This window comes from Trachinotus anak, unplaced genomic scaffold, assembly GCF_046630095.1.
Source record: "Trachinotus anak isolate AG129_WGS33_773 ecotype Australia unplaced genomic scaffold, CSIRO_AGI_Tana_v1 ptg000005l, whole genome shotgun sequence".
Lineage (NCBI taxonomy): Eukaryota > Metazoa > Chordata > Actinopteri > Carangiformes > Carangidae > Trachinotus > Trachinotus anak.
This window is the reverse complement of record NW_027273856.1, coordinates 25,175,495-25,190,985: the sequence shown is the minus strand read 5'-3', so window position 1 is coordinate 25,190,985 and position 15,491 is coordinate 25,175,495. Positions and strand designations below refer to the sequence as shown.

The following is a 15,491-nucleotide window of genomic DNA, read 5'->3' as shown; positions in this document are numbered from 1 at the left end:
AGCAGTGGAGTGTAAAAGGATTGTACCGCAGAATTTTCTGGGCCAGGTTGAAACGGCCTCCTCTGCAGGTTACGCAGATTTTCCCCTCAGTTCAACTCCTCTGCACTCATTTATGACCAAATGAAGTTGTCCTGTAAATGGAAAAACCCGCACTCCGCTTCACTTTTCCTTTCTCGCCCATTATTCATTAAAGATTTGAGAAATTGAATGATACAATAGCGATGTAGTGTAGCAGTGTGCGTTGCCTGCTACAGAGAAACAAGCATGTGACAAAAAGATGGACTCTTGTGCGAGGGGTTTACAAATCTAAGGGTTTGTTTCCTGTTAATGCCGCCCTCACACTTTCTTTACCCTCACACTCTCAAATGCACACCACTGTGCACAGCTGTGTAAAGTGTACGCTTTTAGCACAAGCATATGACTTGCCTCGTAAATGTCTGTGTGCATCTGTGGTCAGCCTGAGGAACGTGAAAGAGAGGGGAATGAGTGCAGGCAGGGATCCGACCATAAATCAGGACTGTAGAGGGATCAAGATTGGAGGATGGGGGTTGGGTAGGATGCACCAGAAAGGTTGAGGACAAAATAAGAATATTACAGATACTGTCCTCACAAGCTTCTTTGAAGCCCTTTGAAACCCCATTAAAACTTACACTCTATCCAATTTGGATCAAAATGTTACATTTTGGAAGCAAATGCTGCAGAGATGGTTTCTGATTGACAGCTACATTATGGTTTATATCCCATATTAACTTTTCCATAGTGACAGATGATGGTGAAAATGAATATTAAAGTAATTATCACAGCATTATTTTTATATAATTGTTGATACTTATCAAAATATTAATGGTTGTAGCATCAATTTAAAATTTGTCATATTGCAATTTATTGAATACAGAATTTATTTGATATAGACGTGACCAGTTAGACTAATTTCCGTAAAATGAAACTCATCATTCATTTGGACATGAAAAATGTGAACCATGATGAGAGTTTTGGTACAGAACAGTTTACTGAAGCAGCAATCATCGTCATTGTTACTGTATAATTTAGAGCAGATTGCAAGGAAGGAGTAGGAAAGAGCCCTAACTGTATTGTTTTGAGATTACTATATATACATAACAATAACAATAAAAGTGTCACAGGGAGCCCCCTTATTATATAATGTAATATTATTACAACAGCCCTGCAGTATAAACACCTTTGATGAACAGTTTTTCACCAAGGCTGTAATATCCATTAAAGTGTCTCTCATCCGGTGAGTGTCTTTGTCTATTTACTTTGCCTGTGTTTTCATTCATCATGATCTCTTGAGACTTTTCCTTTTGATTTTTTTAATTGGGCTACCTGTAATTCATGCAGTGCCCACTGAAAATTATGATTTAAAAAATGCAGCTGCAGAGATGAATCAAGCTGAATATAAATGGCAGTGAACAGTAAGTGAACCCTTCAAAATCACCTGCATTATGTAAAAAAATTGTCTCAAAATATGGTGAGATCTTCATGTAAGTTACAAGTATGAACACATTTTCATGAATCAATTTTAACTGATAAAAGACAAATCATGGTATTGTTCTTGTCCTTACTGAATGAGTCATCTTAAAGAGTTTAGATACTCATCAGTCCACAGTTACTGTCTATAAATGGAGACAAGCTAGTTCTTTGGCTACTCTCATGAGAGGTGGGTGTCTAGCTAAGATGACTCCTAAAGGCACAACGCAGAATACTCAGTGAGGTAACAAAAAAAAAAAAAAAATCCCAGAGTAACAGCTAAGGGCTTAAAGAAATCGTTGGAGCTGGTTCTGTTCATGAGTCTTCCATGTGCAAATCATGGTGCATGGTTCCATGGAGCAGGACGCCACAGAGAAAGCTGCTGCCCTCCAATAAAACATCACTGCGGCCCTACAGTTTGCCAAAGAGCAGCCTGACACTCCATAATGCTACTGGGAAAAGGGCACTGCATACCAACATGAAAACATCATCCCAAAAGTGAAGTACAGGGGAGGGAGCATCATGTTTTGGGACTTTGTTGCCTCTGTGCCTGGACAGCTCAACATCATTGGGAGGAAATCAGTCCCCCGCAATGAACAGACTGCCATAGACAATTTAAAGGTATCTTACAGGATGATGTCTCTGTGGCTGTCTGCCAGATTAAAACGTAATAGAAGTTGGGTGATGCAGCAGGACAATGACCCTAAATATAAAAGTAAATCGACTACAGACTGACTTTAAACAAAGAAAATGAGTGGCCCATTCAGAGCCCAGTAGAGATGCTGTGGAATGAGCCTCTCACACCAGACATCCTAACAATATATAGAGATGAAATTACGATGATATTATCTTAAGCACATTGTATTTGTCCATACTTGTGACTTAGATGAAGATCACATAACATTTTATGATAATTTCACCAAAAAAATTGCTATTACAGAGGGTTCATTCATACTTTTTCTTCCCACTGTGCGAGGTGAGGGACCTTGCAGAGGGACTAGACACCAGGTAGTTGCTGATGTAATGAGGAAGTAATGGTAACAGTATATGACAAACATCCCTGAGATTTCCAGCACTATACATAATCAACTTAGGCAGATATTAAGTTAACATATATATTGGACAAGGTCTGTTTCCTGTATTATTTATATGTCTAAGGGACAGGTACACAGGTGTTTTTACACTCAGGAGCTAAGTGTAATCTTCCCTTCACAGTTCAGACTGTGTGGTGATTAATGGCAATCGTGACTTCAGTGCTGGATATAAAAATCTGTCCATTGTCTTGGAATCTCATGCAAGCTCTCTACAGTCACAGCTCTGTTTGGCCACCTCCACAGATGCAACACAATAGTAGCTTGACAGGATTAAAAGAATGTGTTGGAAGACACACTAAAGTGAATCATGTTTTACCAGCCTACAGCAGAAGGGCCCAGAATGTGAGCTGGTGGCCGACATGAACGATGTTTAGCTGAAGGTCACAGAGATGTGAGATGGAGAGAGGGCCAGAGTGATGTAATGCACTGTCATTGGTGGCGCAGTGGCTGAGGTCAGAAGTGCTTTACCACATGAATTTATGCACGTTCGTTCTCATACACACACTCACCTGACCTTGCCCACACCCCACTGACCCTGAAGCATTTAAAGGGTATTGTTCCTTACTTGGCCCTTTAGGCCTCCTCTCCCCTTCTCCTTGTCCTCCTCCCCTCCTCTCCTGACCGCTAACTGCCCCCCGCCCCCCCAAAAAAACACCTCCTCTGTCTTTGTTGTCCTCCCCAGCCCTCTCTCATCTTTCTGATTGATCTCTGCTCCCCCTCTATCTTGTGTGGATGCTATTTGTGTGCTGTCAGGCTCTCTTTCCCCTATCACTCTAGCCAGCCAAACTAATGGCCTGTATCCCCTATTTAATGGCACCGTTATATCACAGCACTGGCTGCAGGCCATTATGGAAGGCCACAAAGCCACCCTGAGTCCCTCTGGGCTCCAACTGTTTCTTTATGTACTTCATAGTCTCTCTCTGTGTCCTTCCTTTTCTATTAGTCCTTCTGGGTCTCTCTGGTGTCTTTCTGCTCCATAAGAGGTTTCTTCTTGTTCTTCTCTTCCCAACAGTTGCTGTTTTCTTTAGTTTTTATCTTTTATTGCTTGTTAACTCTCCTTGACTCTTATTTTTCCTGGGTCTTGATACATACTTTTCTTCATCTCCCTCTTCATCTCTCTTAGTCTTTCTTCTCATTCTTTTAAATCAATTCAAATGATCTTACCCTGCATGATTACTAAAAACATTAAACAAAGAAATACATGCATCCCGTATCACTGGACTCTAACAAAACAAACAAACCAAAGCCTCTCCCAATGGAGGATGGTACCAACCCACTCTGGCCCTCCCCCACCCCCTAACCCACTCCACCTGCTTTCTGCCCATGCCCTAAAAAAACATCAATACCCAACACCCAATTGTGATGAATTTTTTTCCTTGTGTCCATTTCTTTCTCCCCCTTTAGTAAGTCAAAATATGTTGTTATGTTATGTCACAAGTATTAACTTGTGGTCTAATGTATATAGTTCTTCTATCTGAAGCTAATTTGTAGCCTCTGTTCCTGATTAGGCTTTTAAATCAAATTTAAAACATCCAAACAAATGACTTGATAAAACAGTAGCAGCATAAACACAATAGGGCAGATGTATTGTACATGAGTGTGTTAACACTGCCAACTTAAGTGTGATGGTGTGTGTGTCTGGCTGAGAGTGAGAATACAGCGTGTTGGTATGAATTTGACAAGTGAATCTTACAATCTGTTTAAAGCTGCTCATGATAATCTTGAAAAGTGTCTCAAAAAAAAGTTTCATAATTTATTTCTAAATCCTTTCTCAAAACCTTCCTACCACTGTAACAAACAATTGGCCATGTCACAGAATATATTAACATCAATAGAGGATTTTATCCACGTCACCCACTCCTTTACGCACATGATCAGATGTGTCTTTCTGGCCTGTGTCACCATTTGGCAAACAAAGGGAGATGGGAAAATGATAAAATGTATGCCGTGGTTATGACACTTCAAAAGTGTCTAGACACTATGACTCATTCACACAATTGTGAATATGAATCCAATGCCCCAAAAATAATTTTAGATAGTTGGCTTAATTAATTAATGCATTCTACAGAGGACAAACAATAAACAAGCTTTTAAGCTAAAGAAAGGAGGGTCGGAAAGAGAAGAAGCAAAACCTTAGTCAGGGAGAGGTAAGGGCAAATCAGGGCTGCAGGGAGAAGTGTGCAGGAGGGGAAATATAGGGCAACATTTGCATTGAAGTACAACAGGAGAAAGAGCCATGTCTGCATGCTAAAAGACAGCTCGGCCCGTGCCTTTTTTTATCTTCAGGGTGTAGGTCTGCATCTTTATGAGCGAGGGGATGAAAAGAGGGAAAACCGTTTTCCTGAAAACTTTGAGGGGAGCTGAAGGAGACGGGGCTGTGGGTGCCTGTGAGTGACAAGACCTTCCTCACCTTTGGTTGAGGGTGTTTTTGCGAGATGCTATCTGTCTGAGAGAAAGATATGAGCGAGAGAGAGAGAGATAAACTATCCACCATCCGCTTACTGATAAGGAGCTTCACAGTCTGAGATCAGAGGCTGCTGCTGCTGCTGCTGCACCTGGTGCTGCTCGACCTGACACACACACACACACACACACACACACACGCACACACACGCCCACATTGCCTCACTAACTCACTCATTCTCTCACAAACACGTACTCTCACATTTTTCTCATTAGCTAAATGTCTCCACTAAATGGGTGTAATTGGTAGCTCAGCTGAATAAATGACATTTTGTAATTAGGATGTAGAACATCATGTTAAGATATCCATCTGTGTGTGTTTGACTGATCCACTCTGTGTCTGTGTGTGTGTTTGTGTGTGTTTGTGCGCCTTCTGTGTTTCTGCCCGCATTGATTAGTGCAGTGTGCCTCTCTCAGCGCTGAGTGTTGCTTGGCAGAGGTTTAGAGTCGCCTCACTCTGCATCAAATACATCCTGACACACACTTGTGCACTGCCTCTCTCTTGTTTGTCACTTTTGCACGTACTTGTCACACCATCTGACAGCCCTCTGCTCTCCCTAAATGCAATGGGGCAGCAGGGCACTATGCTCTTGTTCAACATACAGCTGGGCAACACAAAAATTGACACGCACCACTTGGCCAGTGGCTACTTCTGGCCCCAGTATGGTGTTATGTGTCTATAGCAATCTATTCTGAGGCTGTATTCTGTGTAATTTGTAAGTAGAGTAGGACACCACTTTCCTGTAGTTTATCCTGACCTTGACTCTGACCTCCCTGTGGCAAGGCAAGGGGGCAAGGTAGAGAGTGAAATGCCCTACAGGATCACACAAACCATCAAAAAAAAGCATCACTTTAAAGTTCACATCTCATTTCCCATATCTTCTTTTACTTCTTCAACTTTTTAGATCTCACCATTACTCCTGCTTATCCCTGACTCCCCCCTGCTCTCAGATCACTGTGGACAATGTAATTGTTATGCAACTGTGGCTATGACTTTGATTTTCGCCCTTCTGTTCATTAGTCACCTCTCATGCCACTGATATAGGAACTGAGGTTTGTCCTGTGGCACTCCCTGATATGGACACGAGGTAGTTCCTAAAGGATAATTCCAGTTTATTACAACTTGGGTCTTATTTTTGTAGTTTGCGTTGTCTCCATGTTTCTTAGTATTACTGTGAGTAACCTGCCTAATTCCTCAACACTAAATAAATGAAAACAAGGGAGGCTGTGACTGAAGGCTGTTTCTACCAGCACTGTTCACTACATTTTATATTACAAACAGCCAGGTTTGAAATCTCCTGTGTCGCCTTGTGGCCCAAAGGGGGGATTGTCCACCGGTGTAAAACAGGAGGACGGAGATAAAGCTGTCACAGCTTCTCACGATGGACGATGAGTGAAAAAATCCAGTGAAATGTCAGTTTTAGTTGAGTGAGAAGAAAAAAAAATCCAAATGGAACAATGCAGTTGAAGAGTACTGTGGGCAAATATTTATAACTCTACAGCCCTAAATCCCAGGGCCGAATAGAAAATGTAGAGCTGATATTGATGAATGCTATCAATATGAGAGGTGTGAGATGATGCTGCCAATCAGAGTCACAGTCGAAGTTAACATGGACCTAAAGTCATGTTTAAAAACACTATGTAGCACCTTTTAAAATGTGCTCTATAGATTTTCATGAATCATAGAGGCAGGAGCACACAAGACAACAGAGCAACCACCCTTAGTTTCCTCTTGTGGTTATTTCTGTTTAAAATAGAACAATATGCTGTATTCACACTATGTGTGTATGTGTGTGTCTAAATGGCTGCCAGAATTTCCCCCTTGTGTTGTCTGTGAAGCCAAATCCTCCCTCTGGCTCTGCTCGGGTTACGGCACTTCTCATGGGATATCTCGCTCATGCCTGTGTGTTTCTCTCAGAGAAGTCGTACTACATGTTTTTATGTGTTTTCACTGTCTCTCTTGTGCACGTCTGCACCGCTCCTTCCTCTTTATTTGCATGTTTCCAGGTTAGTTTTATCGTCTCTTTAGCCGTCTCTCCCTCTGCTCTTCAGATTCCCTTCCTCTTTTTGCTATTTTACTTGTCTGCATTTCTTGTGAATGTCTCTTTAATGTCAGCTCTTACTCTTTGTTTTATTATTAGAGCCTCTTCTCTCTGTCTCTGTCTGTCCCTTGTTTCCATTTCCCTACCTCTGTTGTGTCCATGCAGTTTTATTGTCTCCCTCTTGCATTCTCTGTCCTTCTCTCTCTCTCCCAGAGTGTTACTTACCAAACCTTGGCTCCCTGATAGTGTTTGTTAATGATGATACTTCAGTGCCTCAGGTGGTTGCCCCTCCACCTCCACCCCCCACCCCCCAACGGAGAGTTTGTGGAAGTCATTATCTAGCTGTGCTGCTGCAATGTAGAGGATCAGATAGCTGTATATGGTCCTTTCTGGGCTTTTTATACAGTAAAAAAACTTTGTTTGTTTCTTTGTTTCATGAAGGCAAATGTTTTTTTCTTTGCATGGTTTAAAAGAGATTTACAGTGCTTCCTGTAGGTTATAGGTAAGTGTTGTATTCTGTGGTGTCATATTGTTTTGTGTGTGTTTGAAAAGCTAATAACAGAAGACTATAACAATACTTTTTCTGTATGCTACATGACTGTTTCCAGGCTTCCCCTGGGCAGCAGTAAAGTGTATCCATTTGTCACTCCCTCATGTTTAATTCAGATCTGGTTGCAACGCTCTGGATTTCTTTCCAAGACTAGATTGAGGGTTGTTTTTCCTTTTCCCCCTCAGCCATTTCTGCAACCTGTTTTTCTGAAAGCTTCAGCCGCGCAGCATCGATTTCCCTCTGTTTTTCCTCTGCCCTCCAAAAATGTCAGCTGCTCCTGTGTGAAAGAAGGACAATTAGTCCCACAGCCTCTGACAGATGACCTTAGTCACGCCTAACTTTGCTTAGCTTAGCTCAGCTGTCATGTGTTGGTTTGCTTTGGGGCAAATTGAAATCAGCCAATTAGGGCACCAATGTAGCGTTAGCCCAAGGGAGGGTGATTAGTGGTTTCTAATAGGTTTAGTGCTCCGTAATGATGATTGCAACTGTTTGAGTGATGATGTCAATGTCGATTTTGATTGCGATATGATGAGATGGAGTCAAATGCTAATTATTGCCTTTATCAGAGACACCAGAGAAACAGAGAGTCTGTGGGTGGATGTGTTTGTATGTATGTGAGCCAAGGGAACGTATGACCAGGGAGCAACAATTTTCTTCCTGTGTATCCATCACACACCTTGCACACATACTGTACATGCATCACATATTGCTAAGGGAACCTGATGAAATGAAAATAACTTTTCATCCTCCCCTCTGTCCTCCCCACCCTCTCCATCCTTCCCTCCCTCCCTCAGTGTCTCTTCAGGACATTACCATGAGAAAGGCTTTCAGGAGTTCCACTATTCAGGACCAGCAGCTGTTCGACCGCACGTCACTGCCCATCCCACTGCAGGAGACCTTCCAGACCTGCGAGCAGCCGCCTCCCCTCAACATCCTCACGCCCTACAGGTCTGATCCAGTCACTAACTTTTAGTTACTGAGCAGAACTTCAGAACCATGCTCATTGGTGTAGTGGTAAAAAAAATCTTTATTGTATGTTACAATTACATTATAATATTTTTAAAAGGAAAACCTCATGTCACTGACAAGTGCGAGTATCCCCTGAATAGCAGCCCTTTTTCTGACACCAGCATGATGCTAACTACACCAACCCTCACATATATTAGTCTGTTTCCACCCCTAATCAGGCGAATGGGAAAAGTGAATACATTAGTATGTTTTTGATACACACAAGGAAAGAATGATTGCTCCCCACTGAATTCCGGCTGTTATTTGACCTCTTCTTTATTTCTATCTGCCAATATAAAAGCTTTTATCGATCACAGCAGTGACGCTGGCAATGCGACACCACACAGAGACAATAGAAAAGATGCCCTGAGTTTGGAAGTTTGACTCAATGTAGAGTTTAAAGTATGTGGCTTAATGCCTGATGTGGTTTGCATGTGTGACTGTCTGCTTGAGCCTCCGTAATGCATCTCTGAGATTACCAAGATGTGTTGGTATACTATAACAGGCAGACTTGTGCCTCTTTCACACCAGGCATCTCTCTTGGCTCTTGAGGTTGAGCCGGGCGAGCAGAGCGATAGAAGCAGTCATCAGAAGATGAATAATCCATAAAAAGCACTGCTGGCCAGCACTCCCTCCCTTTTTATTTCTCTGCTTTCTCACCCTGCTGCTCTCTCACTTCTTTTCTCACCCCCCCCCCACCTCCAGCATCTTACATGACCCTTCTGTGGTTCATACTGTCACCCTGACCAAGCCAGTTGAAGAAGGTTTCAGGCCAAACACAATCTCTTTATTTTCTGTGTGTTTAGACACATACACATACACTGCAAGGAGACAGGTGTAGGTGGAGGCTGTGGTATCTAAATCTGTTGTGGGCATGTTTGTAACCTCTGGGTCTTGATGTAGCCTCAACCAAGCAAAAGGCGGGTGTGGGTGTTTTTCTCACTGAATTTATTTCACGACAACACTCTAAGTGCCCTGTTTTGTACTGGCTACACATTTAGCGTTTATTTAGACAAGGAGGATTAATGCTGATGGTTGAATTAGACATAAAAAATTTACATAGCTAGCCTAAAGGTCAGTTTGTAGGCTGGTTGGATTTGCTCTCAACATTCCTCCAGTAACAACTTAGTGTCCTTTAGCACATGGTCCAGTAGTGTGGATTAGATATCTATTATAGATACTTTCTCTAGTGTTGTCCATTAGAGAAAGAATAGTGTGCACATATAACACTAAGGCTGCAATTTTAAAATTACTATCAATTAACCAGGAACTATTGTCTTAATTTGGCCTATTAAATGTCACAGAAGATGCTCATTTCAATTTACTATTATTAAGACAAAGATAAGTATAAAATCTTCACAGTTGAGAAAAGCAGAAGCAGATATTTTTTTTGACAATTTTGCAACAATTAATAGATTATCACAATTGTTTCAGTTAATTTTCTGTCACTCAAATGTTCCGAATTCATTATTAATTCTAATATAATTAATATTATACCAGAGACAGTTAGAAGAAGAAGAAAAAACGTAGCAAATCATCACTGGATTAAAAAAGAAAAGGGAAAAAATGTCATAATGTTACATATTCTGCCCATTTTGCTGTTTCTTCATCAATGAGTGAATAAATTTGAGTTTCCTCTTCATGCAGTTCTGATCCCCGAGCTGATTTGTTCATCAGCAGTGAAGGGCTGATTGGGATTATTATGGGTGGTGATTTCATCCTTATGATTCATAATTTAAAATACTGTACTTTGATCTTTTCGGTTGCCTTGCCAGTCATTCTCTCCCCATCTTATGTCCCCACGCCTTCTTTTGCTTTTACTCTCTACTCTTCTCATTTTGTTCTCCCCATTCCTCTCTTTTCTGCTATCTCTCCTCTCCTCTCCTCTCCTCTCCTCTCCTCTCCTTACAGCACAGCACAGCACAGCACAGCACAGCACAGCACAGCACAGCACAGCACAGCACAGCACAGCACAGCACAGCAAGAGGCTCCCTGGGATATATCACACACACAAACACACACCTCAAATACACACAGAGTGACTATCATGCATAATCATTTACACCAACACTCACGTATCACCCACAGTGCACACAGACACACTCATACGTATATACAGTATACACATGTACACACACTACAGTGACTGTCTCTCCACCCTTGCCTTATCCCATTATTTAATTCAGTTTTCCTCCCTTTGTTGTGTTGCATACCATTAAACTTTCCACTCTTGCCTTTTGAAGCTTTTTCTTTTCATGCTCCGTGTTCTTGCTCCTATCGGTGTCATCACCAAATAATTGCCTCCCAAAGCGTCGCAGACACTGGTTGAAGGCAGCTACACACAAGTTCAAGTTGGGTTTCGAAGTTGAATTTTGACCACTGAATGGTCCAGATGCATCAGATATTTCTTTGTATTATTTTTATGTTTAAAGGGAGACCTGAACTGCTACAGAGCAGAGATACACTTGTGAAAGACTGACTGTCTTCGTCTTCACAGGCAGGTGCAGTTAAAAGTGAATTTAAAAATGATTTGCACCACGCAACCAAAGAATATATTCTAACTAGTCTCCAGAAAATGCATTTGAGGAGAGAGGTCATTTAAATGGGTGAATTAGCATCGCCAGCTGTTTATCTCAGTTAACTCACCACAAACTCACACTCACCAACTAGTATTCATTCATATTGAAAACTGTTGAGAAGGAAGAGGAAGACACCAGCGAGTTCTATCCCCGTGTTGATATGAAATGACATTTCCGGACAGCATGTGTGGGCATTTCTGTATCATAATTTAATTGTCAAGATAATTTCCTTTGATGTGTTAGCTACCTGCATCTTTTTTTCGTTTCCCTCCCTATCATCGTAGCACCGCTCCCTCCAGTGAGCACCAACCACAAAGGCTCCTGTGATTAGAGTGAGGAAGAGAGAGAGCAGAGCAGAGTTGAAAGGGAATGAATGATAAAGCAGGACATTAGCTATTATTCATGACAAATGGTAAACAGATATGATTTCATGAATGATAGCAGACTAAGACACGCAAGGACAGGGGTCAGGAAAAGGGAAAATGATTATTATCAAATATATCCCTTACTTTCAGTTTTTCAGTTGTCCAGATGCTGCAGCATCTGCTTCATGCATTTTAAGAAAGGGAAGAGAAGAGAGGAAAATATGTATCTGTAACAGCTTCCTCTTGCCCACCTTATCCTTTATGAAGAGATGAAATGATCCCTCGATTAACCAGTCCGTAAGCAACTACTGTAGTCACTGATAAATTGTTGGAGATTTTTTTCAAGCTCCTCAAATCTGCTTTTTTAGTCTTACATTTTAGTAAATCTGAATAGTTTCAGGTTCAGGACTGTCAGATAAAACAAGACATTTGAAGACGTCTCCCTTCAAATGTCTCGTTTGAAGGCCTGGACTGAAATTGTGATGTCAATAACTGTTGCAGCTGTGCCATTTATTTACAGTAAAATATGCTCATCTACTTGAAAAGTCACATACTGTAAATGTTTTTCAAGGAAAAGGAATAAAATGTGTGTAATCCATGACTGCAGCTAATGATTATTTCCATTAATCTATCAATAATTTCCTTGATTAATTGATGAACCACTTTCTCTGTAAATTATTAGAAAATAGTTCAAAATACCTGGTGGTGACTTCTTCAAATGTCTTGTTTTGTCAGACCAACAGTCCAAAACCCCAATAAACTCAGATTGCTGTAATGTAAAGAAAGCAAATATTCATATTTGAGAAGCTAAGGCAGCAATTGTTTGCCATTTTTGCTTGAAAAATAACAAGAACATTTATTTTTATCATCAAAACAGTTGCAGATTAATTTCCCACTAAATTAATTTGACTAATCATTGCAGCTGTACTTGGCTTTTTTAGCTTCTTTGAAGAAAGGGAACCACTTCTCCCGAATACCCAGCAAACATAATGAGTTTCCCTTTGTCCATCCACAGGGACGATGGGAAGGAGGGTCTGAAGTTCTACACCAATCCCTCCTACTTCTTTGACCTGTGGAGAGAGAAGATGCTGCAGGACACAGAGGACAAGAGGAAGGAGAGACGGAAACAGAAGGTAAGTCTTGAAAGTTACGAGCACAGGGCCCTGGCAGTGGACATTTTAGTTTTTGTTCAGGCATCAGTTGAGGACGGTTTCAACTTGTTGCAGCAATAGACTGAGGTGTTTGTGAGAAGTGAAGTGAGGCTTCCTGTGTTCTCTGTAGCTACAGATTGACGTGTCCTGCTTGAATAAACTGAGAAGGCCATTCACTGATGGATTCACAGGCCTGGCTTCGTACCATGTAGTGTAATGCATTAATTAGCCACCACTCATAGATAAATCAGCTCTTCCTCTAGTCAGCCCTCTTAGTTATTACTTGTGCGTTCATTACATCTAATTAATGGGAGCATCTGCTGTTCACTTGCCCCCACACTGTGCGTCATCTCTCTGCCTCTGCTCACACACACATACACACCCCTTGATAGGACGATCTGTACACACACGCAGTCTGATGAGCTTTTGTGTGTTTAATTTTGAGTAACACAGACACAAACCAATTAAATTAAAAGAGCTCTTTCGCATCCATAGAATGCTCCTCTCCTCCATGAAATGCAGGACCCTGACCCCCCTACTCAAAGTAGAGGGGTTTCCCACCCTCAGAACCATGAGCTCTAAACAGCACCAGCTTGCACTACGCTGCGTGGGAAGCAGGGCGTACTCCACATTTTGCTGCCTCGCAGTCAATCAAAGCTTATTACAGTCATGTCAACGAGGAATAAGGAGAGTGATTTTGTGCGGAGGGTTCATGTGAATGAAGAGGGTATCATTTGTCAGTTATGAGGTTTTTAATGATTGTGGGAGTGGTGCAGAAAGGGCAGAGGGCGAGTGTAGCCAAGAATTAGTTGGAAGGATAGAGCGAAATTAATGATATTTAAAAGTTGTTGTTTAGTATTCATCAGATTTATAAAAACAAAAGACACATAGATGGATTTATTTTGTCTTAAATGTAAAATGAAACACAAATTTCCTTGGCAACAGTAAACAGCCCTTATTTACTTCAGAGGTTTAGGTTGATGTGACCGCTTGTAGCCAAAGCTCATTCGAGTGATTTCATTCTAATTAAAGCCCCGGGTGGGCTCAGCTTGTAAAGCCTTGCTCATTTCCCTCTTCACCACACTGGCAGTTAGACAGACCCCATGGAAAGGCCTAGAAGACATTCACAGGGAGAGCAGGATGGATTAGAGGGATTATGCACACATATTTGTTGGTTTGTGTAACCATGATGGAGGATAAATGGTCTGAATGAGGATCAGGATAAATACAGTGTGGAGAAGTTATGCGTGTGTTTATGGAAAGCATGCAGAATCAGTCATTGAAAGGGAGAAGAGTGGAAAATAGGAGTTATGCACACACATACACGCACACACACACACACACACACACACACACACACACACACACATATACACTCAAATGGGTTAAATCAGTGTGTAAAGCACTGATAGATTTACACTTCATCAGTTCGCTTGAGTGGTTCTGCCTACATCATCTTAATGTGCCTCAGTCATGGTGTTCATGAAGTATGTGTGTGATGAAGTGTGTGTGTGTGTGTGTGTGTGTGTGTGTGTGTGTGTGTGTTGCTGTAATTATGTATACCCTTTGTACTCTGCCTTATTATTTCACCAGGAGATAACAGACATCCACGTCATTCTTTGCTTCTCAACTTCTAAATATTTTTCATAATGACAGTTTTTACCATTGTTAACTAACACACAAATGGACACACACAGGCACTGATATGTACAGACAAATGCTTAAAAAGATCCAAATCAACCACGATCTACCATGCAGCTGCGGCGTCGAGGGCCTGACAGGCCGCGCCAGCTGTCAGTCAGTGTGAAGCTATCTGAGATTGGCTGCCAACACATCTTGTGCCGTGACAGGCAATGTTCCAGCTCTCTGACTCCCTCTCTGCCCTGATGTCTGTCCTTCAGTCTTCACTCTGACTCTTTCAGCTCCTGCTTGTTTTACTTTTGTTTTGCAACTTTATATTATGAGTTATGGCTGAGAAAACTGGAACATTTTTTAGATCAACAAAGGGAGGAAGACAGGAATCAAGGCTTAATGGTAAACATACGCTGAAGCAGTAGCCTAGAAAATGCTGCAGGAACACGTGCAGGGCTGCCACAATTTCGAATGCACAAGAAAAGTAATCAGAAGACATTTCAGATGAAGAGTTCTTGGCATGTTCAATAAATAGACATCAGCTTATGTCTGTAGAGAACTGAAGCTTTGTGTAGCTGACTCTCTAAAAGTTTTTTTCTAAATACTTCCCTCCTTTAATCGACTGAACCAGGAAAAGGGTTTTGGATGCCTTCCAGTGAGTAGCAGGAGGCAATGAATTGAGCCGATGCACAGGGAGACACAGGTCAAGAGTTCAGGTCAAAGTTTCTTGCACTACAGAGAAACGACAACAAATCAAATATTCTAGCTCAGGGTGTTGAAGGACCAGATTGAATGACTCCAAGAGCAAAGAGGCATCGAGGGCATTTTTGATAGAGAGGTCTAATTTAGACAGACAGGCGTGTTGCACTGAGGTCTGGAGACTGTGCTGCTCTTCCATCATATGAACTCTTACCATCTTGTTCTGTTCCTCTAATGTTTGGGGTTGTATGAAAGTTGCATGAAAAAGTAAAAATGTTCATCTCAGTGTAAAACATCATTTAAAAGCCTAGTGTGAGAAGAGAAAAGACCAACTTTCATCCATGGCAGAGTAAAAATGTGGAATCACTGTGTGGAAGTTGAAAGACGTGGTTGAAAGGAACAGGAGAGAAGCTGCTTGAA

At 41.5% G+C, this 15,491-nt stretch overlaps 1 protein-coding gene across 7 annotated transcripts in view; it reads left to right on the top strand.

Moving 5' to 3' along the window:
- The window catches only part of wasf1 (WASP family member 1), a 52,719-nt gene that overhangs the window by 24,691 nt on the left and 12,537 nt on the right, over nucleotides 1–15,491 (top strand). For all 7 annotated transcript variants that reach the window (XM_071479296.1, XM_071479293.1, XM_071479297.1 and 4 more), the window contains exons 4-5: nucleotides 8,432–8,585; nucleotides 12,605–12,722. In XM_071479296.1, coding sequence (XP_071335397.1) covers nucleotides 8,432–8,585; nucleotides 12,605–12,722 — 272 coding nt within the window. The remainder of the gene's footprint in view (nucleotides 1–8,431; nucleotides 8,586–12,604; nucleotides 12,723–15,491) is intronic.